This window comes from Grus americana, chromosome 23 (assembly GCF_028858705.1).
Source record: "Grus americana isolate bGruAme1 chromosome 23, bGruAme1.mat, whole genome shotgun sequence".
Taxonomy (NCBI): Eukaryota; Metazoa; Chordata; class Aves; order Gruiformes; family Gruidae; genus Grus; species Grus americana.
In genome coordinates, this window is record NC_072874.1 from 1,411,812 (window position 1) to 1,437,087 (window position 25,276).

The 25,276-nt window shown below is 50.8% G+C and overlaps 1 protein-coding gene across 5 annotated transcripts in view; it reads right to left on the reverse strand.

Moving 5' to 3' along the window:
• The window catches only part of CSMD2 (CUB and Sushi multiple domains 2), a 302,978-nt gene that overhangs the window by 34,919 nt on the left and 242,783 nt on the right, over nucleotides 1-25,276 (reverse strand). For all 5 annotated transcript variants that reach the window (XM_054802279.1, XM_054802278.1, XM_054802277.1 and 2 more), the window contains 13 exons: nucleotides 23,827-23,943; nucleotides 22,666-22,875; nucleotides 20,866-21,054; nucleotides 18,017-18,194; nucleotides 16,127-16,272; nucleotides 12,261-12,341; nucleotides 11,402-11,515; nucleotides 9,423-9,611; nucleotides 8,538-8,684; nucleotides 7,396-7,584; nucleotides 2,123-2,308; nucleotides 1,611-1,805; nucleotides 62-235 (listed from right to left, as the gene is read on the reverse strand). In XM_054802279.1, the coding sequence (XP_054658254.1) occupies nucleotides 62-235; nucleotides 1,611-1,805; nucleotides 2,123-2,308; nucleotides 7,396-7,584; nucleotides 8,538-8,684; nucleotides 9,423-9,611; nucleotides 11,402-11,515; nucleotides 12,261-12,341; nucleotides 16,127-16,272; nucleotides 18,017-18,194; nucleotides 20,866-21,054; nucleotides 22,666-22,875; nucleotides 23,827-23,943 (2,115 nt within the window). The remainder of the gene's footprint in view (nucleotides 1-61; nucleotides 236-1,610; nucleotides 1,806-2,122; nucleotides 2,309-7,395; nucleotides 7,585-8,537; nucleotides 8,685-9,422; nucleotides 9,612-11,401; nucleotides 11,516-12,260; nucleotides 12,342-16,126; nucleotides 16,273-18,016; nucleotides 18,195-20,865; nucleotides 21,055-22,665; nucleotides 22,876-23,826; nucleotides 23,944-25,276) is intronic.

Sequence of the window (25,276 nt, forward strand, 5' to 3'; positions counted from 1 at the left end):
TTCCCTCCTGAAACACCATCAGGGCTCTCTCCCCACCGCATCTCGGATACTCCACACCTACCCAGACATCTCACTTCTGCTCCGCTCCAGAGTCCGTTGGCCATGCACTCCCGCACGCGGGACCCTACCAGCGTGTAGCCAGTGTTGCAGGAGAAGATGGCCGTGGCCCCGTAGCTGGTCAGCGTCCCGATCTTGTTCCCGTTAGGTGGGGTCGGCAGGTCTCCGCACGAGATAACTAGAAGAGATCCCGAAGGACAGTAAGCGAGAACAGGCAAGGAGCTACGTTTTTTCAAAGGAACGTGCTCAGTGATGCTTACCACCACAAGTTATTATTGAAGTCAGAAATGAGTAGGAAAGATTATTAAATAGTTACACGGATAATAACAACAATTCAGAGTCGTGTTCCGTGAGCTGACAAATATAAGTGCTATTAATATTTACGCTTCAGGATGCGAGGGAAGCACTAAAGACTGGCTAGGAAGAAACTACAGAAGTTTCTAGCACAGGAATATTTCCATTATTAACCCATTGCTAGGTACAGCTGGGAAGCCTGCCTTCCAGAAACGCCACCAAACGGCACCGCATTTCCAATCAGAAAGTGACACCCAGCTCTTCCTCACACCGTGACTTCCAGGGCAGAGCTGACGTCTGGAGCTCAGACCCACAGAGGACGCGCAGCCGAAAGCCTGGTCTGCAGGGTGCAGCTGGAGCCCGGCCAGGAGCCCGTGCGAAGGCAGCTCCGAGCCGCAAACTTCGGCTCTTTATTTTATCTGCCTTAAAGATCTGCAAACCCTCTGGAGCTTTCGCGCTCAGCAAGAAATCAAGAGACTCACGCTGGGTGCTTCTGACCTTAGTGCATTGCCAAGATCCTGTCACTTGAATTTAGGTGGCAATAACGCTGAAGAAATAAAACGAGGTCAGGCTCGCGCTCCCGGATCTGGCTGAAGAGCTAGCAGGGGTAAAACTACATCTGTCACCAAAGTCGGCAGTGGCATCTCTACAAACAAAGGGAGGCAGGAGGGAAGGGAAAGCTGCCATTCCGAAGGAGAAATTTTTCTGTCTCTATCTGCACTTAGAGAGAAAAAACCCTCCACCTTTGACAAAAGAAAAGATCCAAAGCACAGCAGTCATGTCAGAATGACCGAGCGAGCTCCTTGTTTGCCAAGAGTGTTTTTGATTTACAGGTGACACTGTTACCCTTGTAAACTTGGCGTTTGCATAAAATTGGAAGAGGTTAGGTTTTAAATCAGAATTTTTTATTTTCTTTCTTAAAAGCAAACTTCAGAGCATCTGGCACCAGGAACAGCTAAGCTGCTGGGACCCGACAGCAACAGATGAGCTAATGTGCTTGAGCTCTTGCAGAACCGTTTAGATTAAACCAAGAATCAGATCAGCAGACGACCTCTCCCTGCATCCGAACTCTCTCCTACCAGAGCGGTTCTGCAGCCACGCTCTCAGATGCTGCCGAGAGCGGCTGGGGCTGCAGTGCGTTTGCACACCAACAGCAGAGCTCGCACACCCACCGAACGGGAAACAGAAAGCCCATCCCCTGCAGACATCCCGCGGGGCTGGCCTGCCTCGGCACGAATCCCGAGCTTCACTGCTCTTACTTTTACAGGTCGGCATCGGTTCGCCGATGCTCCACTTCCCGGTGGCTTGGCACTTGATGACCCGCTGGCCTGTGTAGTAGTACCCGGGGTCACAGATGAGCATCAGCTGGGCGTTGTAGTGGTACTGGATCTCGTAGGTCAGCCGCCACCGACCGTGCTCAACCGCGATGCTGTTGATATCGGGACAGGTGACAGCTAAAAACCAGATGCAGGGAGTCAGGGAGAAGAAGCGAGACAAAGACGTTAATAGGCGTTTAACTCCCGGGACTTCAGGGCTTTTCAGCAAGGGTGCTGGCTTTTTAACGAGGGGGCCAATATTAGCATCGCGGTTTTACAGGCGGGAAACCAAGACACCATGGGAGGGGGCATCAGACCCAAGCCATGCAGGGTTACAAACCCGGTGTCCCAAGTACTGCACCTGTGAGGCAAAGCCGTCCACGCTGGGGCTGGAAGATATTACTGAAGGGACTTCCAAAATTCCCCGTGGGACCGTGCAGCCTGCAAACACTCACCCACGCACTGCGGGGGCTGGTTGCCGTTACTCCACTGCCCGGCCTGCAGGCACTCTGCGCTGGGCTGCTCGCCGGGCTGCAGCTGGAAGCCCTGGTTGCAATGGTACACGGCTTTCGTTCCCACTGTGTACTCCTTGCCAAAGACGACTCCGTTCTTTGGGGCTCTGGGAACTCCACAGGAGAGAGCTGGGAAGGAGGAGGGGAAAAACACAGCCAAGGAATCGGTCAGCTCCCAATTTATTATGGATTCACAGTGAGCTGAAAATGCCCAGATCCCCAGCTCTCCTATTCACAAAAGCTCCAGCCCCCTGCTGAACCCCAGAAGCCGCAATGAATGCCCACTTTCACGGAGGATCAGATTTCCCACTCCTGCCTATCAGTGTGGTAACAGCAAAGCCAACGCTGAGTACCAGTTTCTAGTGGAAGAGACTCTGGCTCGTACTTTATATCTATAATATCTGTAACACAAAATGCATCAGCACACCGTTCAGAAGTTTTCACATAGATAAAGGATTAGATAGCAATAACGTTTTGTATTTACATCCCACAGCAGCAACAACCTGAAACCCCTTTCCAGCAGCACTTCTGGGTTACGTAAGGCAGCAAATTGTATAATTATGTTGTGGCAGAAGGAAGGCTAAATTTAGCATTATGGCTGAGAAGGTAAGGGGGGGAATTCAGGGAAAAAATTGATAAACAGGCACAATGCCAAATGGCTGCTCAAGATGGCAGCACTTCGGAGAAGATGCTCTGCACCACTCCTGCCGAGATCCTCAGTTCTGTGGCCAGGAGAGCGGCCAAACAGGGCAGAGAGGGGACAGGCAGGTCACAGAAATACGAGCGACAGCCAAATACAGACAGACCAGAATCACGTTCATTTATGCTGCAAGAGTTTTGCAAGACATGACAAGCCCTGTTACCCTCTTCCCTACCGCTGGGAAAACCAGCACTGGGACTCTGTCACTCAAATCTGGTTTGGTTTTTTTTTTCCTTCTATCAGCATTCAGAAGAGCTGGGAAACCAAACCCAGACCTGCCTCCAAAACCACCATGCGGGTTCCCAGCCCTCTCCCAGTCTTGGCTCTGGGGGGAGCACACCTCGCTCGGGCTGGAGATGCACAGCCCACCCGTCTGGACCCATCCAGGCACAGGATGACAAGGCGGAGGAGCAGCCTGGGACCTGGAAAGCCGTCACTGCGAGACCACCAGCCAGCGGGGCACGAGATGAGCAGAGCCTGCTAGCAAGCACTGATACAGGGGCCAACACCCAACCCAAACAATGGTCTGCATTTAAAAAACACTCTAAAGGAAATCCATTCCTTCCTGGAGCAGCCCGAGCTGCTCCCACTCAGCTAATGCACGAACTGGAGGCTGAGCCTACGTCTCCTGCGCCACGTGCTGATACTCCGACACACCTTCAACCTTCCTGTTACTCCCTCTGCTAGAAAATCAGCAACCTTAGCAGTGTCACGGACCCCGCTGAGCGCTGAAAAGGAGAGACCAAACTTATTGTGTACAGCATCACAACAGCCACCGGAGCTTTCTACCACTCGAGGTCCAAGACGCTTTCATCCCACTGCTGCTACACGCGTCGGCCAGAGCCCCAGCCTGGAGCACGATTACGTAGCACCTTGCAGACGCTGGGGTTGCTAATAGGTGTGAGTAATTCAGCAGGCTCGTATTAGCACGATCAGGCATATCCCTGGTTGAAATGATAATCACACGTATGTCACTTCATCGAGCTAAGGAGCTTGGTGAATCTCTCTACAAGGCTGGGTGTCTAGACAAGCAGCCACGCTGAATACCAATTTCATTCTGAGGGAAAAGAAGAGGGGACCTGGGAAGTCCTACCCCTTCCCTCCCACCTGGCAGCTCTCTTGTTATTACTTTCTGATGTTGCACCCAACCAAAGAGGCTGGTGAGAAAGCTGACCCCCCTCCCTCGCCACTGCCCCCACCAAAGCCTTCTCCTTTCTCCGTTCAGTTCTCTCCCGCAGCCCGATGCTTCGCCAAAACTCGTCACCTCTATTTGCCAGCAGGAAACTGAGGCACGGAGCCTGACAGGGAGGGACACCAGAGCCAGCTGCGCTCCAGGTCTCTGAGCTGCCGCTTGCCTTCGTTTCTCCGCGCAAGGGAAGGATGAGCTACTGCTGCCGAGTCCTGCCTCCCAGCAAGCTCCCGCTGCCCCTCAAGCGGTCTGTCTGATCATTTAGAGCCCTTCACTGCATAATCCCTGCCCTGATGGAAGAGTCAGCAATGATACAGCGCTTCTGCACCAGATGTAGGTAACTAAAAAGTCAGTTAAGCCACCAAAAATAAGGAAAAAAAGTCAACCTCTTCACCTACAGACGGTCGGGCTACAACATGGAGAAGGATCGGACAGGGAGAGGCAGTGGGGGCTGTGGCCTCTGCTGCTCTGCACCCATGGCAGGACCCTTCCTCCCCCGTGAGCCCGGCATCCCCGAGCAGAACGTGGTATTAGTAAGGTTGTAGTTACAGAGCTCTGCACGAAGCAGAGAAGCTTGATTCTTGGGGTGGCAATAAACCTGCTCCAAAGAGCATTTCTGAGGCTCACATCGTGGGCACTGCAATCCACCAGAACCAGAGACGACCAAGGAGAGTAGCTGTTCCAGGGGAAAGCAAACCAGCATTTGGCTTGGAGACACCCACCGAGAACATGGTCCAGGGAAAAAGGAGCACTTACGGGGTTCAGAGGTACAAAAACTCTGTCTGCAGAAGGATGTGCTAGGAAAAGGGACGGAGGCTATGAAAGGAAATCTGCAGCTGGGATTCCAAAAACAAAGCAGCTTAAAAATAGGCAGCAGAGACAAAAAAGGCATATTAGATCATCTTGTGTTCTCCCCCATTGTGCCAACACAAGATTGTTCCCTGCAGAATACTCTCTGCTGCTTCCATAAATGTCAGCTAGGACAGAGCACGTAGTAAAGATTATTCAGAGGGGATCGGGAAGGGGAAGAGGATTATGCGCTGGCAGAAGGGAGCTATGGGAAATGTCATTTGTTAACTAGACCATGTGTTTACGGGCACCCCAGTTCCGCTCCTCCTGACGGAGCTGATTGCGTGAGCAATTTATGCAGTGTTATGGATCGAGTTCCCAAACCTCTGCCATGTGATCCTGGCCACCAGAAAGGATGAGAAATTGAGTACGGCCCAAAACAAAAGGTTGCCAGTTGGCTTTGAGAGCAATGTAAAAAAAAAAAAAAAAAAGAAAAAAAAAAGAAAAAAAAGAAAAAAAAGAAAGATGTTGGATGCTGAAGCAGGCAAGAAGAGCGGAGCCAGCCCTGGCTATCGGCTGCTCGAGGCCAGGGGGGGGAGCTGCTCCGCCATGAATTAATTCTCCTACTGCTCCAGCTTCTGCCTCTCGCTCGCCTCCTGCATCCATCTCAAGGCACTCGATAACCATGGGCCAGTAGCAAGATTCCTGATGGAAATATGGGGAAACAGAGAGAGGAGGTGATTTTCCCAAAGGGGTTACACTTCTTTCAGCCCCAGGATCTAATGTGACCAGCGAGCTCTCCTTGCTGGACAGAGACAGGCTCTTCCAGAGGGACATCCAGCACCAAGATCCTGACCAAGCTGCTCGCTGTGTGCTCAGTCGGGACGCACACACCCCTCCAAAGGGGAAACCGGAGCAGGAGCCTACCCGAAATGCTACGAATTGGCCCCCCAATTCTTCCTCTGTTGGCGACTGCCATGGAGCGGCACCACGGGCTGTGCCCATCGAGCTCCCGACACGTCACACGTGTTCAGCTGAACACGTCCTCTCTCCATCTCCTCCCCGCCTCCGTGTTTAAAATCCATTCCCCAACACACCATTACATCTCTTGGAAGTAAATACAGATTTTGGAGCTGAACATGAGGCTCAGGTGGCATTCCAGCACACCAGGGCAGTAGCAGCATTCGTACCCATTCTTGATTACATGATTTTCCTTAAAAAAAAAAAAAAAAAAAAAAAAAAAAAAAAAAGACGCAGAACATCAGAGAAATTCCTTATGCTGGGCTAAGGATTCGGGACGCACAGTTGCCATGACAGCCCCTCACGCCTGCCAGTCTTGCTGCACCATTCATCTGCTCGTTCCAGCACTCGGCGTTTGCCCCCGTCCGTGTTACTGCCGAGGTTAAATCGCCATCTCAGTCGTGCCCAGTTTCCCAGCTCCCCCTTGCCAACAGGACTGGGTGGCAGGGTCTTGGTTTATTGCTTTCCGCTCACCTTTAAACAAACAGAAGGCTCCGATGGACGTAGCACCCGCAGCACAAAACCACCCTTTCGATGCAGGACTGCTTGCACCCCTGTGCAACTCCAAGAGACTAAGTGATTCAAGAGCACAGAAAGGATTTTTCAAGGCTCTTTGGTACCTCCCACACTAAATAATCTTGCTTTTCCTTACGGCTCGGACTGGACAACAATGCAGACACTGCAGTGAGACTTTGCCTATGCTGTCTCTGTTCTCTGGCTAGTTTCCAGGGAAGCCAATGCAATATTAATCCTCTTGGAACATGGATGAATGTTCAAAGACACTGAAAGGCTTCATCAGAATAAAGATGGGCATTTTACCAACACAAAGGAACAGGGATGATTGGCGGATTGAGAAGAAGGTGCAATCAGAAAGTGAACATAGCGAGGGAGACAAAACAGTGCAGAAGCAACCCCCCCCCTGGGGCACACCGCCCCGTCCTCCCCTCCGCTCCCACGCCTGGAAGGAGCCATGTGCTAAGTACGGGATGTCATAAAGATTGCAGCTAATTAGGAGGAAATGTGGAAAGAACAACTACGCGTCTAAATCTTATATGAAGCCAACAGAAACGACACCATGTGAATCCCAAGAAATTCCTCATCCCCTAAGAGGGCACTTCCAGAAACACCAGAGGAAATTCCAGTCACTAAAACCCAGCGGGACCCACGCTCCTGCCAGCCTTTCCAGATTCTTCCAAGCAATAGCTTCTCCCATCCTTAACCAAGGCTTGGCTGTGTCTTTCCTGAGAGTTCAAACGCTTCTACAACAGAAGCCTTTGCACAGATGTGCTTTTTCTCCCCCACCCCAGGCCAGACAAGGACCCTCTGCTCCCAAATGGTTCCTCCCTTCCCTCCTTGCGCATCTGTTCCCAAGGACTTGGATATAAGAGGAGCCCCCCTGCAACTCAAAGCTGGTTCTCAATATAGAATTAGGGGAATTACAATAGGTATTTATCGTGTTTTCCTCAGTCCTTCCTAGGACTCCCGGATCCTCGTAACGCTACGTTTGCCTGCTCTCACCTTGGCACAGAGGGATCGCTTCGTTCCAGTGGAAGTAGCCCTGAGGGTGCTGGGCGCAGGTGGTGGTGCTGTGGCCAACGAGACGGTAGCCGGTGTCACAGCCAAAGCGGACCGTGCTGCCAGGGTGCAGACCCGTCTGGCTGAGAATCAGCCCGTGGGCTGGCGGTTGCGGGAGGCTGCAGTAAGGAGCTGGAGAGAAGGGCAGAGGAAAAGAAATAAGTCACCAGGTGGGCTGGATCAAGGCAAATTCCCTTCCCGTTCTCAGGAATTGCACTGTGTTTACCATAACCCAAGGCTGAACAAGAAATAGAGAACTTGTGATGGATAAATACAAAGTCAAAGGGGGACACAGTGTGCAGGGCTACCATCCAAGTTTTACTCGGTTCTAGAAGTAAAGACTAATTTCTGATAATTAAATATTACTTAATTCATTTACTGAGTAAAGTCATTATTTATTTATGACATACTGGCAAGCTCTCAACCCAGTTCTATAACTTCCACTAATTAAGATTTGCTAAGTTCCACAGCACAGTAACTCATTTTCAAGGAATTCTCAGCAAACACTCAGTATCCAGCAGCGGTTTCGTGCTGAATGAGCAACCGAGACTCCCCGGTCCTGCTCCTGCGAGAGCAGCGGCAGAACGCCCGAGCAGGAGCACAACGTGTTTTGAACACCTCAGTGCAAATGCTGTAACACGATCAGTCACACGTAAGTCGTGCCTCACGCCCCAAGCAGCTCCTAACGCAAGTTCTTCTGTTTTGTGATGTTCATCTTCAAACATCTCAAAGCGGCCTCGCTGCAAGGACGCAATAATTTAGTTATGCAGCAAACTTTCGTGTGAATGGCGTGGGATGGGTTTCATTCACCCAGAGCCGCGTCGTCTATGGTTGTATATTCTGGTTCTGATTCTTAAGAGTGGTTGAGAAACCAGCCAAAGCCTCAAGGTTTCTCCTGGAAGGAGACCAGCGTTCCCCAGCCTCACCAGCTCAGAAGGAGCCCAGCTTTGTGCGCCTTCCCAGGCCTTGGCAGCTTCTGCCGACACAGATGGCCTTTGCCCCTCCGCAGCAATTTTGTGGAGATCCTTAGCTGGAGAGATGGCCACGTTCTTGGCAGAGGCGTCCAGTCCCCGCTGCGTGCTTACCGGAGTAGCGGATTTTGAAGCCTTTTCTGTTGTAGGCATGATCAGAGGACCAACGCAGATAGACTTTGTTCCCGCTGCTGGTGACGGTCAGAGGGGCAGAGTAGTTCCCGCTCAGCGACAGGAGCAGTGGACTCTGGCCAGAGGGACCTGTAAGGACAGAGGGAACGAGGAAAGGTCAGGGCTGGCACAGAGTCACGCGTGGGCCTCATCTGCCAGGGGGTGGATCTGCAGAAGGAACAGGCGTGTTGTGGAACCGTAGCACAGCAGCCTTCCCTGCGAGTCCGGGAACGGCAGCTCCTGCTCAGGGGTTTTTTGTGAACACGAGTCCCAGCGCAGACACCTGGTTCCTGGGAAACCAACGGCAATTAAAGCCCAGTTAATCGCAGTAAGACCAGGATTTTGCTCCAGGCAGTACGCCTTCGGCTCAAGTCCCGATGGGCAACCACAGGAGCATCAGCAGAGCACTTGTTCTCTGCGCTTGGTTACAAAGCTGCTTCGCTGTGAACACTGACAGATCCCCTCTCAGTTCACGAGGGCTCATGGGCCCATTAAAGCTGGTCTGCATGGGCGTCAGGGATGAGAAGTCCCACCTTCTCTACTCATCTTCTCCCAGCAACCTCGGCTACTATTTCTCCCAGGAACTTGCTAACTCCTTCCCTCTGGAAAAATACTTTAGATCCATCCAAAAATCAAAACATTGATATTTGCTTATCCAGAGAATCAATGAGTCTTAGGAGGAGCTTTAAGTCCAGCAGAAGGTTACAGGTGGAGTGGTGGAAAGCTCTCCCGGGCGCTCTGGGAACAGAGATTAACGACTAACAGAACTCTGCCACTTCTTTCCTTTCCCCTCAGTTGCTATGCAAGTCAAACGGGCGACCCTCTTACCGTCAAAGATTTCAAACTCATCGTATTGCTTCTCGCTCAGGAAGTACTCGATGGTGAGGGAGATGTTATACCCAGGCTCTACCTTGACCACCCAAGAACAGGTCTGAAAGTGAGGGTAACTTCCCAGGAAGCTCTGGCTGAGGATGACACCGGTGGAGTCCGTCATAACCTCGTTCATCGGACAGTGCACTGCAGGGAACGTGAAGAAGCGACAGCAGAAAATGAATTTTCCTATTTTGCCGAGGAAGGAAGGAAACACGAGATAGCACGGCCAAGAAGGTCTGTCTTGATGAGCTAGGTCAAGACAGAGCACAACTCCCACCCGTACATCCGCTGCACACCTCGACCCTTGGGGCTCACGAAGAATCCCCGGAGCCCGGCGTACGCTCCGAACGAAGCACGCTGCGTTTCCACAAATCTGAGCAACGCCCAAATTTAAAGGGCAAAAAGCAACAATACAAACACACACTTTCAACTGCCTTTGCGTCATTTCACATCTCTTTCAAAATGAGCGGCTCTGCGTCCAGGCAACTATTCCCAAGTTACAAAACACTCCCCAGGAATCCCTGGAAACTTTATTACCTGGGTTAGCACAAGGTGTGGAACCACAGGCTTATCCCAGGTCACCCATGGAGCTGTTAACCAGGACATAAGAACTCCAATATCTTTCTCTAATCACTACACCCCATTCAGCTTCTGGAAACATTAAATCCAGCTGAAAACACTAAATAAAAAGGCCAGCAAAAACACTCCAGAAGAGGAGGCAAACACACAAAGTGAGCAAAAAAGCATAAAAAGAAAGGGATCTTTATTTATCCATAATTGTCACTAAAGCCCAGTGCAAACGCTGTACCTGTATTAATAGAAAACAGCCAGAACTATCCAGAAAGAACAGTGTATTCTTTCCAAATCCTTAATCCCATCAGTGATTTTTTGACCTCTATAAATTGGTGGCCAGATGTAATTTAAGCAGTCCCTTTACCCCCAGGCTAACAACCATCAGTAAATAATTGAATGACCTCCCTTTCTCTCCTTCAGTTCATGCTATTTCAGAGAGAATAAAGCTATAGAAAAATATCCCATTATATGGTAAAAATGTTCAGATAGGAGGGAATGAAGGAGATGAAATAATCACGGCTGGAGCGAACAAAAGTACCAGCAGGAATCCAGAGGATAAATAAGGTAACACGGTAGCACGGAAACATCTTTGGGATCCTCCTGAGCAGCAGCAAGGTGTACAACGCGGCGTGCTTGGGGCTTTCATTTTTCTCCCATGTAATACATTCCTTGGCGCTAATAGAGAAGCTGTTCCTCGCAGGATTGCCTTCCCGGAGGAGCTTGCCTCGCTGCAGCCTGCTCTTCCTTTGGCTATTCACGTATCACTGGCAAACCGTCAGCGCAGAATTCCTCTCCCCCCCCCCAGGGTAAGGACATTTGGGTGACTGTTATAATGACCTCACACGTGCCGTCAGGCTCGCGGTGTGTCAGACCCCTGCTCAGTCCCTGTTCAGGAAGTACAAGCTTAAAGTGCCTTCCTGAACCGGGGGCTTGGGGTATAATCCAGGGGTACCCGACGTGAGACAAACCCCTCCCAGACGGTGCGGAGACCCCACGAAATCCCTGGAGCCAGCAAGGGGCGGAGGGACGCTCCTTATCCTTTACGAGAGCGCCGTTGCAGAAAGTCACCCAGCAAATCTCTCCCCGTTATTTGCTGGTTGTTGCTTGAGCCCAGCCAAGGTGCTCGGCCCCGGGCCAGGCAGGTCAGGAGAAGAGCCTTTCCCTGCACAGAGGTGTCTCGCTACCCTCCTCACGAGGTCCTCGTGGGTGGGTTTGCACTACCGGGACCCTGGAGATCTGAGAATTAACGCCAAAGACGCAGTGTGCGCGAGGACACCTCGCCCCGCTGCTGTCCTCCGTACCCTGCAGCAGCCTCTGGGCAGGGACGCTCTGGCTGCCAGGCCGGGCACCCTCGCCTTTACCTTCACACGTGGGGGGAGGTCCTTCAAACTGGAGGTGAGTGCCTAGTTTGCAGGTCAGGATTTCATTTCCAATCAGGGTAAAGCCAGGAAGGCATCTGTACCTCACTACGTCACCTACAGACAGAAACGGAAAACGTCTTCACCCAAGAGAAGGATCGATTCGTTAAGGCTGAACCGTGCCCGGGGACGAGGGTACGACGGGGCGCAGAGACCTCTCGACCGTGCCTCTGCCATCGAGCTCTGGCATGACCGTGCAGAAATAAAAGGCAGAGAAAGGCATGCCAGAGTCTCAGCTGGGATGAACTGCTGTCATGCTGCCGAGACTATTACGGTTTGTGCAAGCATTTCAGGTGGAGACTTCCCTCAAAGAGAGCAGACAGCGAGAAAAGCTGCTTTAAAAAAAAATATCTCGGCTACTTCACTAGTTGCAGACACACTTAAAATGTGGACGTAACTGAGAGCAACAGCAAAAAATACAAAAAGCACAGTCGATACGGGTGAAAGGTTCTCAAAAAAATAACAACGGCCTCTCAGCTTTCACACAACACTTTGTTTGAAACACCTGAAAACTATTATTGCGGCAAAGATTTCTGAACGCTGCGGAGCAAGCCCAGGGCTTTCACAAAAGCCAGAGCACTTCTTCTGCACTAAGAGGGGAAAAGCCTTGGCACAATCGGCTCAACGTGGCTGTCAGCTGTTGAGCAAGGTCACGCACGCCTCCCCGTGCCACACACAATCGCACACGCGAAGGTGTCTCCTGAAAGCCCAGATACGGGGTGACAACACGCGTGTGTGTTCCTGGGGGCCCTGCCAGCAGCTGCTGAGGGGGGACGGAGGGCTAAGAGGACCAGAGAGGTACCTATGTTAAATTCTTCGTTCTCGGTGATGATTTCCGCGTTGGGAACGACGGTCGGAGGCTGACATCTGAAGAGCTGGTAGGCTGAAGGAGCAAAGGAAGAACAGCAGATGTTAAGCTGGGGGTGGAGGCAGCCAGGGCTGTCTTGGTGCTGAGCACAACAGACATCAGAGCAAACCCTCCCTCTCCACAGGCAGAAGGAACTGGCAAAAGCCCAACCAGCCCCTTTCCCCCGCCCCGCAGACCCTACAGAGATGGCTCCAGGTATCTGTGCCCCAAAGCAGCTTTCTCCAGTTTCTTACAGCTAACGGGAAACAGATTTTTGTCAGTCCGTGGAGATGCAGGTGCCTGGACAGCGTTAGCCCATTTGGATGAACGCTGACCGACGGGCGCTGACGCGGGGTAACGTTACCGGCACATTTTGGGATACCAAGGGGAAAGATCTTGGTGACCTCAGTGGAATTAGGTCAAACACAGCAGAGGGAGAGTCTCAGACTGCTCCAGCACCAAGTCAATTAATTACACTAATTATTCAGAGAATTTCATCCTTACCACCTGTCCTTGAACAGAGATCACGAAACTCACTGATTTACTTTTAACTTGGAATTATTCAATAATTTCTTCTGCAAATAATTCCAGGAGTGCTAATGTTTTCAACTGCCAATCCTCTATTTAGTTTGCAGGGCACAAAGTAACCCACGCGGGGTTGATGCCAGTGCCTCACAGAAGGCAAAACAGGGCAGACCTTGCACTCTTTGCACAATTAAGCGTTTTTTTTCAGGAGTGCCCTGTGGCTAAACAGGAAGAAGAAATCCAGTTGAGGAGCAGAAACAATTCCTTATGGCTCATGCACCTGACCAAATACACTGCAAATAGCAAGTTTTCCCCCCAAAATTAAATATCAGCTAACACTGAGCAAAACAAATGCACTGCTTACAAGCATGTGGGTGCGTAAGGCTTGAGCACTGTGCTGCTTATGAAAATAAACACACAAGAGCTGTGAGCACGGTTAAATTGAAAATATAGTACTGGGAACTAAATGAATATTAATGAAAGACATTTTCTGCTATTTGCTCAGCACTTCTCTGCATCTTTGCTCCCCCTGCACCTGACCCTGGCCAAGCATAACTTCCTCTGAAATTTATATCAGCCCTTTAATTTAAGATACTGGAGCTCGAGCTGCCACTGAATATTAATCCTTACTAACTCCACGATGTCGAACTCTTCACACCACGGCAAGGCTGGCAGTCCTGGCAGCAACCTTAATGAGGCTGCTGCTGCTCAAACACAACACGAACAGAAGCAGACGCCCTGTTGTCTTACCCCAATTTCCTTATCCCCTAAGCCAGGGCAGGATAATACCTTCCCAAAAGGCGTGTAGGAAAACGTGACGTCTGGAGGTCCGGGGAACGGGCTGGAGGGAACGCAGCCGCTTCTGGTTAACGTGAGGGACGGGCTTATGTATCCCACGTGTGCAAGGGGGGGGGAAAAACAAACACACGCTACTGCAGCGAGCTAAACTCAACTGGGGGGCGGTCAAAGGAAAGTGCCAGCTCTGTAATTCGGACAGTCAGCCCCTTCTTTGCAATCCACCACAGGAGCAAAGAGATGAGCAAAGGAGCTGGGAAAGCCTGCACGTGGGACAGGAGAGGAGCGAGAGGCACCAGGGGAGAACCCTTCTGCTACACCGCAAGGAGCCGTCCCGGGAGGGAACACACTTACTCGCAATCTTTTAAGCAGCTGTTTGACAGTGGGGGAAGAAGGAAAGGAAACAGGAACAAAAATTTAAATTAAATGCTATTTAAAAAGTGCTTGACAGCATCTATTGAAGTGGAAAGATAACCCAGCGTTTAAAGCATTAATCTCTGCTCCTTAATGGGCCATATTTCAATACAGAGGTGTGATTAAGATGGCCTCAGCATATGGGTGATACAGCACCGGTAAAGCTCCTTTCAACAGCACATCCATTTGCTCTCACCAGGACAGAACAGAGTCCCGTCCTTGAAACCACACCGGGACCCCCTTGAGTTACTGTGCCATAAAACCCCCTCCCATCACACTCACACATCAGTTCGGGCTGGCACCTGAACTAACCCGTTTAATAATAGGTGCAACATCATCATTTTTTGAGGGATGCTATTGAATCTTTAAGCTCTGTGAATCATCTTTTGTTTCCCTTCCTCCACCCTAAGGAAACGTTTCTTTGCAGGCATTTAAAAGGGCAATGGTTCTCTGACACGGTGCTGATCGTCGCTGTACAGGAAAAGACAATTTAAAGCTGAAGAAGGACGTCTCCCATGTCCTAGATCTGCCAGCGTGCAGACGCAGAAATGAAAATATACATTGCTGTAGATCCCGAGGAAATTGCGTTTCCTGCAGTTACACCCCAAAGGGCGAAACCAAAGATTTAACCGACTGCACTGCCTGAGCCGGGTGCGAAAATTCCCCCCCCTCCCTTGCTCCTGCACCCTTCTTGGTGTGCAAGGCACCAACACGCAGAAGAGAGCCTGGGAGAGAGAAGAATCTCACCTCAAGCACTTAAAATCTCTGCGGTTAGGCTTTATACTAAAGCCCCACGTATAAAGGGAGCAATGAGCCAATAAATGGCATTTTTTTAATAAAAGGCCAAAGAGTTGCTAGGGTGCCCGGCTGGTGAACAGGTCAGAAATGACCGCTGGCTGCGCCGACTCCTACCAGCACCAACTGCAGACCTCTCACGCCTGCCAGTGGCTTTAATGCTCCCCGTAAGCCATAAGCTACGGAAACATCAGTAAAAAGTGCTATTGAGATTAGAGAAGAGCAACATATGCTGATGGGCTCTAACCATAGCGGTGATAGTATCTAATTCATATTACAAAAGGAAGTGTTTGCTGAACTGCAGCAGTGTTTACATACTGCTCATTTCTGAGCCAAACTGCCTAAACCATAATTTTTTGCATAACTGTTATATACGCACCATTGTCTAGTAATATAAATCTTGCAGTGTTTTGCAGCAGTAAACCAATTCCCTCCAAAGCCTAGCAAACATTCTTTAAATTCAGCCTATCCATATAACACTTGCCTTTTGGAACTGAACATAAGCTAAGACATTCTGCGCAGATTCATCGTGTAATTCACGTAAGACTTTGTTGACGTCATTGCCGGCAAATTACCAAAGCAAGAGGAGGTCTCCGTTTGCACTTTCCAAAAATCCCAGTACTGCCGTAGGAACTTGTTAGCTAATCCAATTTCAAGTTGGGCTCCTGGTTAGTGGTGGAAAGCAAATGCTCTCGTTTCAACGTAATACCCAACATCCCTCTAGCGTGAGCTGCACTCACACCAAGGAATCCCCGGGTAATTCAGGGATTTACAGGAATCCTTTTCCTCCCCAGAGAAATGAAGTCACCTCTCAGCTGGAACACAGATGCCATTTAAGACAGGACACCAAGATGACCCAACTGGTTTAGCAGAGCATTGGAAAGGCAATTCTGCATCCAGCCAACCCTGCGGGGAAGGAGAGCTCGAGGTAGACAAAGCGGAGCCATCCATAACGGGATCCGCCACGGAGAGGACGGTATTTACAGGCGTCACCTTGAGAGAGGCGCAGGGCTGGCACGGCTGTTTGCACGCGCTTGATCAATTATCACAACGATACGGATGGATTTCCACATCTGCACAGACTGACCACTTGCCAGCACTCGATGCCGTAAGAGACCTTCAATCTCAAACCTGCGAAAACTGGGCCCTTTGGGCAAGACTGCAGGTGAAAGTGTGGTTTTTCGCATCTTGCCCAGAACTAGTCCTCCCCACAAGGAGCCACAACCGAGCCGTGCCCCTCCACACCCCGCAGGCAGGTATAAAGCGCGTGGTGCTCAGTAAGCAATACAGACCGTAGAAATAAATGGCAAAAATCCCTCCGTTGGCTGCATCGCTGTGGAATTTCATCAGGACCTGATTGGAAGAGCTTTGGGCTGATTTCTTAGCAGAGTTGCCAGTGAACACACCAAGCTGTGGGGCTGTTTGCTGTGGCCCATCCCTAAAAATCATGTCAGACACACAAGAAAAGAGCATTATTACACATCTTTAATCCTAGGCAACAGCTAACCTCCTACACTGCATGCACAGGAACTCCTCCATGCTCTTCCTTCCTTGTCCTCCCTTTTCTACATCGTTATTACAGTCTCAGCAGCTCCCAGGGCACCTGACCTGGACCCCCAGCCCCCCTCCCCGCTCCATTATAGCCAGGATAATCTCCGGCAGCGCAGGGATCACCCAGCACACAATTACAAACACAACCTTCTCAGAACTTGAAGAATTAGGGTCAGTTTTCCAAAGGAGTTTCACTCCCTGTTTCCATAGCAGACACTGAGATCTATTTTGAAAATCAGGTATTGACTGAGCACTACAAGCGCAAGAATTTGGGCAGGAGCTCTTCAGCCAGTTCAGCTACGTGTGCTCCCTTGGCTGACTCGAGTTGGTAACACGCCATTTCTCTTCCCTTCTCCAAACAGGAAAGGAAGATCCCAGCCTGAAAGACTCCTGGGGTGAAGTCCTCAGTACATGAGAAATCAGTGCCGCTTCATTACCCGCAGCAGAATTGCGCCCATTTTGCATCAGAGGTCGCAGTTCCCAGTTGCTGCTATTTAAAAGGCGGCTGGGGGTCACGGCCGGTTCCAACGCCGTCCCAGCATTGCCGCTGCAGGCTGGGAGACCAGCTTGGATTGCAGGGCTGCGCGTCTCTGATTGCAAAAGAAAAACCGAGAGGGCGCTGGTAAATGTAAATGATTTACCAACGGCTTTTTCCTCATTCAGCCTCTATCCATAGACAGGTAGCCATAGATAAAGTGCAAAAGGAAAAAAATGAGCCCTAGAAAATGTCTGTCAGAGAAATCAGAAGCAAAAGGCAATTCCTATTACGTGAGTCCAAACAAGATTCATTTTGACTAAATTCAGCTTGAGATAAAGACCCCGTTTACCGTTCATAAAGTCTCCTCTGTAAAGCCCCTTAGGCTTCCCAAGAGATGTTTCCTTATTCCATTCAGCAGAGCGTTTCGGAGATGAAGGGCCAGGCTGATGGAAGCATCCAGCAGGACGAGCGGGGCTCTGCCACCGAACCCCCTCCCGCCGCAGCTGGGACGCCGGGCTGCATCCCCCGGCAGCTCGGCCCCTGCTTGTGCGATTGTGGCAAACCGGTGGGACAGCGACTGCTAATCCCAGGCACTGCGGGCGTCTGATGGGCTTCGTTTTTAGCGGCTAACGATCACAGAAGTTATTGGCGAGACAGACCTACAAGGTCTGACAGGCGCTGCTATGCGGCCAAGGGTGGGACTGCTCCTTGTGAGCTGCGCGACACCGAGGGCAAAAGCACCGTGAAAGCTAAGGATTCCTGTACAGACTCCCCTCTAGACCCAAAGGATGACATTTGCATCACCTGGCACGAGCGGCCAGTCATCCAGCGATCATTCCCGTCACCGACCTTGCGCTCCCTGCCTGCGTTTTTCAGGAACGTAACATTAAGAGCGTTTGGAGTCAGTGGCCTTGTCCATTCTGCTAGCCCCTTGCAGCACACGGTCCTTTATCTAAAGGCTGTGTATCAAGCACCTGGAGATAAGAAAATTCCAAACCCTCATCCCAGCGTCCCCAGAGGATGCCCCTACTCTCAAACCCAGCACTACCCACGCACCGCGGCAACGGGTGCTCTATTTATCAGCAAGAGCATCTTTCTGAAACGGAGCCTCAGCGGCAGCTCCAGTCAGTCCTCACACCTTGGCTGTACCCACCAAACAGTGATGAAATCGTTGTAGGGCTCTGTTTGCAGCAGAGTGAAGTTGAGATGGATTCCATATCCCACCGGCACTGTAAGAAGCCAAGTGCAGTCCTGGGAATTGGGGTACTGGTTGGGGAAGCCAGGAGAGTAAACTGTACCATTTTGGGTGGTGACGTTCCCCCCACAAGGCACTGCAGGTAATCAGACAGAAACACAAACTAATGAAGAAATATCCCCCCAAACAATAACTCTTAGAGATCCTCTATTTCCCTTTTTTCTTTTTTTTTTTTTTTTGATAAAAAGATAGCAATTCTGGATACAGGAGGACCCAGCCCCAAAATCTTGGCCTAGCATTCCTCGAATAATTCGTATCCGTCACAACTACATCTAACGTTTTCAATTTAATTCCATTACAATAAATTTATTAAGTGCTTCAGAGCTGAAAGGAGACTGCCAGGGCGTTGTGTACAGATGTGATAGCCAGGTGCGCAAATAAACTTTATCTTATGCCCCGGTAAGAGTCTTTGGGCTCCACCAGCTGTCTGCACCCATGCATGGAAAAAACAGCTCCTGACGAGATCACACCAGTGGGCAAATCCACCCGCTCATTCGTACAGCACAGCCTGGACCAGAACCACCGAGCAGCTGGCTTTTCACCGAGTACATCTGAGCAGGGGGGAAACGATGATTTGTATGACAGCAGCATCCAATTCATTAATCAAGATGACAGTTCTATTGCACTAGGTATCTTCCAGGTCCAAATGAACTTGCAAACTAAAGAGAGGCAACTGGAAACAGCCTGGGCGGTGAAAAAGGGGCACAGAAAGATGCCAACCTGCTGAAGGCAGTGCAGGACGGCCACAGCGGCTCCCTAGGTCTGAAAGTCCCGTGTACAGGCATCAGCTTCTGGTCCTCCCTGGCATGGCAGTTCAATTGATGGTAACATCTGCAGCGTGTTACTGGCACGGGGTAAGTGCAGCCAATGTCCTCTGCCTGAGCCAGCTCTGTTCTAGAAGGCAGGCAGCTGTATTAACCCAATCCTTGGCTCAGGCCAACACGTTCTCCCTCCCAACACAACTTATTAACTCGGGCTCAGTGCTCAACACTCACTCTTTTTCGTACAGGAGTAGCTCCACGGACTTCTACCACCCTGGCCCTGGCTTGACGTGCCAGATGTGAGGCTGGAGCCAGGTTCCACACGCTCCCTGCCTGGTTCTGCTTTCTCACGTGGTCTGGCACGCTGAGAAAAGCGTGTGTGTTTATATAACTCCGTACGCTCGTTTTCTGAAACAAACACCCCAGAAACCTTGGGGGCCAAGTTCCTTTCTGCCCTGCGAAGCAGCAGGCAGCCTGCTGATCACCAGAAAAACTCCCTGGAGTGGTGCTGGAGACCTCGCCCTCTGTGCATTTATTTCAGAATTACAGCTTCTCTTTTAATTAAAAGGGCTTTCAGCTGTGACCTGCGTCGGAAAGGTGAGGTGGTTAGCCTAAGGCACCAAGTCCTCACTGCTTGCCGCTATGCAAAAATGGGCCATTTAAGGAGACAGCTAGAAAAGGAAAGCGCTGCGTTGACTTTAACAGCACCAGCAGCCCACCAGATGTGCACACAGAGGAAAGCAGCAAATGGTCCAAAACGTACCTAAACCCCTCACCCCTCTGTGCTATCGGAAGTGCTGCAGAACAAGCAAGCTACTTAAAAAACACAATAAAGAAGGAAGAATTGTGTGGTGGTGGCTGGCAGAGCTGGTGCCCGAGGCAGAACAGGGCGTAATCCTGCTACACCAGCACCCAGCTGAGCACGGGACGGTTTCTCAGCTAATGCACATCTCTGTTGCGCTGCTGGGGTCAGTGAAAGACCAGCTGAGGATTTGGTTCTTTGTGCTTTGTGTTCTCTGGGGTTCAAGGACTCGGGACTTAAAAGAGGAAAAATATCACCTCTCTCTCCCCCCAGTGCGCAGTTCTTGCAGACCAAGTGCTGTAAAGAGGCTGGGATAAAGGTCAGTGCTCCTAGGAAGGGCTGTGGGAAATCTTCAATAAGCAGTCTTGAACTTCTAAAGGGTTCATAGGAAAGCCTTCTAAAGTAAACCACACAAACCTCAGCCCATTTGCCCAAAGGATGAAAGGCTGAAACAGCCTTGTTGGGGTTTGAAAAGAGAATTTGGATATTTGAGCTTTGATGCCTAGAACGTAGATCCACTCCTTCAGCCTGCAGGGTCCTGCTAGCACGTGTGGTCTTCAGAAAGGAGACCACGTTCAAGGTTACTGAAGAGCTCCCATCTGGATCATTTTGGAAGTGCCACACTAAGGAGACCAGACAGGGACACAATCTTCCCACACTAAGAGCTGCAAGGGTCTTTTACGAGGGACCACTTTTATTTACCAATGGTAAGTCAACGGAAACTGAACAAACGTTGCTGAAGAAATAAAGCAGACTATTTGCTGAAGAAATAAAGCAGGCTATTATTATTACAACGACCCTGGACCACTTCACGCTGAAAGCGCAGCTCCCGCTGGCACCAGCCGAGTGACAGCTAGAGACAGTCCTGCCCCATAGCACGGGAGTCAAACACACCGCCTCCAAAGATGCTCCTTGGTTTTGATCTGTTCAAAATGTTCGCTTTGACTAGGCTGAAATATGTTGAACGTTAACTCACGGAGAACATGCTTCCACACCTCAGGGGTTGAGGCTTTATTCCAAGTGCACATTCCCAGCCTGCCTCCAGCGATGCTTTTGTTTCCAGAGAAACTTTTAGCCCAATTGCAAAACAACGATGCAAAAGGAGGCCAAGAACAGAGAGCTGAAGCCTTTTCTCTCCCCAGAAACGCCCGTCCGGGTGCTCTCCGGGTGACCCCAAGCCATACCTTCACACCTGGGCAATGGGTGGTCCCAGTTCCTGTTGGTGCCGTGCTGACAGGTCAGGACGGGGTGGCCGATCAGCTGGTAGCCAGGCAGGCACTCAAAAGAGATGGACTGGCCAACGTTGTAACCGGCTCCTCTCACAACACCATTAGCAAAAGGTTCAGGGTCAGGGCATTCCTGCAGCTCGTAGGCTGGGAAAAAAAAAAAAATAAGGAGGAATGTTTCATACTTCATATTTTCTCACAAAAGCAGGAAGAGTACCCCCACTGTGCTGCTTGGCTACTTTCTCCTCATTCAATGATTTAATTGAAGGAGATAAATGAGCCATACACACATCTGCATGAAGGTTGAGGGAAAATCCTGGTGCTGCTTTGTGGAAGCCTCAGATGGAGCATGGGGGTCTGCCCTGGTCCGCCGCAGTCTCAGAGCCTGTATTCACAGAGTCACCCCGCACCTCACTTCTAATTGGGAAACCTGCCTTGTTTTTCAACGAAACGTGGACAACCCTGATGACGAACGCCAGTCAGTTGGTTAACATGTTCCACCTGGCATTATAAATTATTGGTCAGCCTTGCTAGAGCTAATTTGCATAGCAATTTCCATGAGATTACCCAGAGTGCCTCACAGAGCACATTCCTTCCTAAATTGTGCAGCAGCGCATGAATTATATGGTGCATGAACAGGACAGCCAAGACAAAATTAATGTTTTCAATTAAGTATGAGTAGCGGCTTTTATTGCTATTTCTGGGGAGTCAGCCCTTTGTCGGTCCTTGGCTGTATCACGTGGCTGAAGACACACGCTCCATCCTTCCCGCTCCTCAGATCTCTCTCCCGGGCAGCTGCTGGACCGCTTGGCTCCCAGCTGCCGCGTAGCAAAGCCCATCCTAATTTTATTCAGTATCTGCCCTGGGCAGATCCTTTGCCCCTTCCTATTCCCGTACGCCAAGGACAGGCGGACAGACAAGACTAAAGGGTTTCGCAAAGACGCTCATCAAAGCAGAGCTGTGGGTCAAGCAGGGCTAAAAGTTCACATTCTCTTTCAACAGGGCGAAGGCTCACACAGGCAGCCCCAATCCCGCACCTTCACGGAGCAGCAAATCCTGCAAGAGAAGGAGACTTCCAGGGCCTCGCTCTGCTGGCTGCGGAGACCGAGCGGCTGCTGCTCAGAGGACATCACGTTCAAAACCAGGGAGCTGCCTGAGGAGTCAAGCTGGGCAAGAAGGTAGGCAGCTCCACTCCCCCACCATCTCCCAAAACCGTACCGAGTGCATCTTTTGATCGTAATGACTTATTTCTCTACTTTCCCTCCAGCTATCCACGGCAGCCCCACTATTACATCGTTTGGCTATTTCCTTATTTACCCAGTTCCCTCCAGCCCGCTCAGCGCAAGGCTAGGCTGCAGCTAAGGATGCGTTTGGACTTCAGCTGAGACTGAAAAGCAGCTGCAACATTCCAGAGCAGACGCAGGGCTGCTGAGGACTCTTCTCTTCGCACGTGACAGTCGACAGCGCCAAGATCTAAGTGAATCTGCCTGGAATTAATTCAAAGGCATTTCACCGTCACAAAGCACTCTAGGAACATTTGTTATTTGCCGTAGGCATAGGTCCGGGTGAACGGATCCCAGTTATTAGGATGAAGCATGGCCTTCGTGTAACACCTTTCCACTCATTAGGATTAAGTCCTCATGGAATTAATTCAACACAACAGCCACAACCGTGACTCCTACCCTTGCTCCCCTGCCCTCACCATTAGCACCCAGGGCCAGGACTGTCCCGCTGCTGCTCGTTCGGCGGCCTCCTTACCTTGGTACTCCAGCTTGAAGCCCGGCTTGTTCTGCGAGTGGTCGCTGTGGAAGTACACAGTGGTTTCATGAGATGTTGACAGGAGGGAGCCCGGGATTTCGGTGCCGCTGAACCGCCCGATGACGTTACTGGTGTCATACGGTCCGTTGCGGATTTCCACAAAGTCGTGGTTCGGCTCAGTGGAGAAGTTTAGGAACTGGATGTGAGCACCTGGAGAGGAGGAATGAACAGTCTGCCTCTAAAGCTATACTGGAGCCGTAGCACATCAGCACCGCTCTCCCAGGGACGCCCAGTATAACCCGGTCAATCAGCAGGAGTACATTTACCGTGTCGGAGGCAGAGGGTGCCTGTAGGTGTATCTGCTGGTTTCAGAGAAGCTCAGGCTATAGCCTGTAGTTTCCTGCTGCTGGAGTCCCGTGCGTGCCTCTCCCTCTGCCCGACACCAGAGAAATTCGGAAGGCAAGCACAGAGCTAGGCGGAACCCCCCGGCCAGGCTGCGGCCAGCTCGGACGGCAGGACAGACAGACCGACCTGGGTGTTTGGTCTCCCCAGCAGCACATGGCAGCTGCACCAGGAGGAGGAGAGTCAATTCAGGAAACCCGGAGCGTCAGCACTTCTTCCAGGCGTGCAACACTTCCACCTCCTGGCACTCAGGCACCCTGATGGGGCTGGTCTGGAGAGGAGCTGAGCCGGACGTGCGCAAATAAAAGCTCTTACTAAGGGCTGGGGAGATCCTGATTTCGAATGTGCTGATGCCTACAGGAACTCCAGCTGAGGCAGGACATAACCTGACACGAGCTTTGGCCACTTGGTGCATTTATAAAGGGGGATGCAACGGGTGATGTTTTAAGGCTCTTACAAACGTGAGTAGTTAGGATGGGGAAGCACGCAGCCACGCTAAGGGAGGATGTTACAGCTGATTGAGAGGCATGCCCACAAATCCTATCAACCTGTTACACTCCACAATGACCTGTAATCACCTTTTGAAAAAGTATTTATCATTTCATAGCACCATATAAATGCATGTTTAATGGAAAGTGTGATCAGGAGGTCAAACAACAGAGTTTCTGTAACTCGTCTTGGCGAGCCATGCGTCCAGCACTGACCGAACGGGGATGATGTCTTCCTATCATCTCATCAAAGCAAAACCAGCTGTCTCACCAAACCCCACTGGCAGCAATATCCTCCACGTGCAGTCCAGGTTGCTTGGATAATTTCCTGGAAAGCCTGGGCTCAGGAGCACTCCTTCCATCTCTTCTGCTGTTCCTCCACACTGGGCTGTAAAATCAACAGCGTTAATGGTCAGGATCGCTTACGGGTCCCTCTGGACGATGGTCACGGCCAGTCAGCTGCGTGGGAAATAAGTTAAAAACTAAGACGAGAGAAAGGAAAGCCTGCGATGGAACTAGCACAAAGTTTGCCAGGCACTGCGGGGCCACGTTACTAGCGCACGTGCCTTTCTCCCACCCTCTGGAGATAAAAACCTGGGCCCAGAGACCCAGTTTTGGGAATCACAGTGGGAGAGACAGACCTGAGCTGCAAGAGGAGAGACGGACGCTCTGTGCTGTCCACAGACACTGTAACAGCGCGCACCATGCACACGGCACTCGTTTGAATTTTAACCACCTAAAAAAATTACTGTGAAGAAACAGGCCGATCTTGTTTTGACTCCAGTTACCACCACTTCTTTCTGTGGTTAACTGATCTTCCTCGACTGCCACACTTGTCAATCTCTGGGCAATTACCGATAAATATAGAACACAGTGTTTGCACACTGACTGAAGTAAATTCCCTACCAAGAAGCGATCCACAGATGACAGCACAAAATATGTTTACAAAAGGCATCACATGAAATTTAAACACAGATAGCATCTTCTCATGCTTATCTGGGTGACCTCTGCCTTGTTACGGTAACACCATCCAGCCGAACACACCCAGGTGTGCCCCTAGCACGTTCTGACAGCCAAGGTACAGGTTCCCTTTGTCCAATATCTCATTACCTGCGTACTTGCTACTAACAAGGCTTCTCCCAGGAGATTTCTCTTTCTTTTTCCTCTTAATGGCTCTTTAATAGAACTACTTCTAAATTATTGAGAAGTCAAGCATCTGGATGAAGTAGACCAAAAGAAAATCAGCAGGCTTCGCCAGGGAAGCAAGCTGTTCTCCGAGCAACAACCAAAGCCTGGGTCCCGTGCGGCCAGCGGGGCTCTGGACAGGGTTTGGACACATCGGAGCGTGATTAGCACAGGAGGAACCTCAGGACCGTCGGCATGGGGTGCTGTGGCATCCCCGTACAAGACGATGGTCACTCCCAGCGATCTGCACTTGGCTGCAGACACACGTCTACGCCTCTCTCAAGCTGGATGACCTTTGTCAGTCGAGCGCGATGCAAGCTGAAGGATACAGGCAGACAGGTGGATGGGCGCTTGTACCACCGCACTTGGTCGTGACTGTCCAAAACCCGACGGTCTGAATTAAATCGCGCTGGTGTTTACACTGTGACGGTGCCTAGCAGCCCAACCAGGCAAAATCCTACCGAACCGCGTGACTGATGCTGATTAAAAGAAGAAAACCTGAAACTCGCAGTGGCTGAGCTAGTCACCAGGTAGAT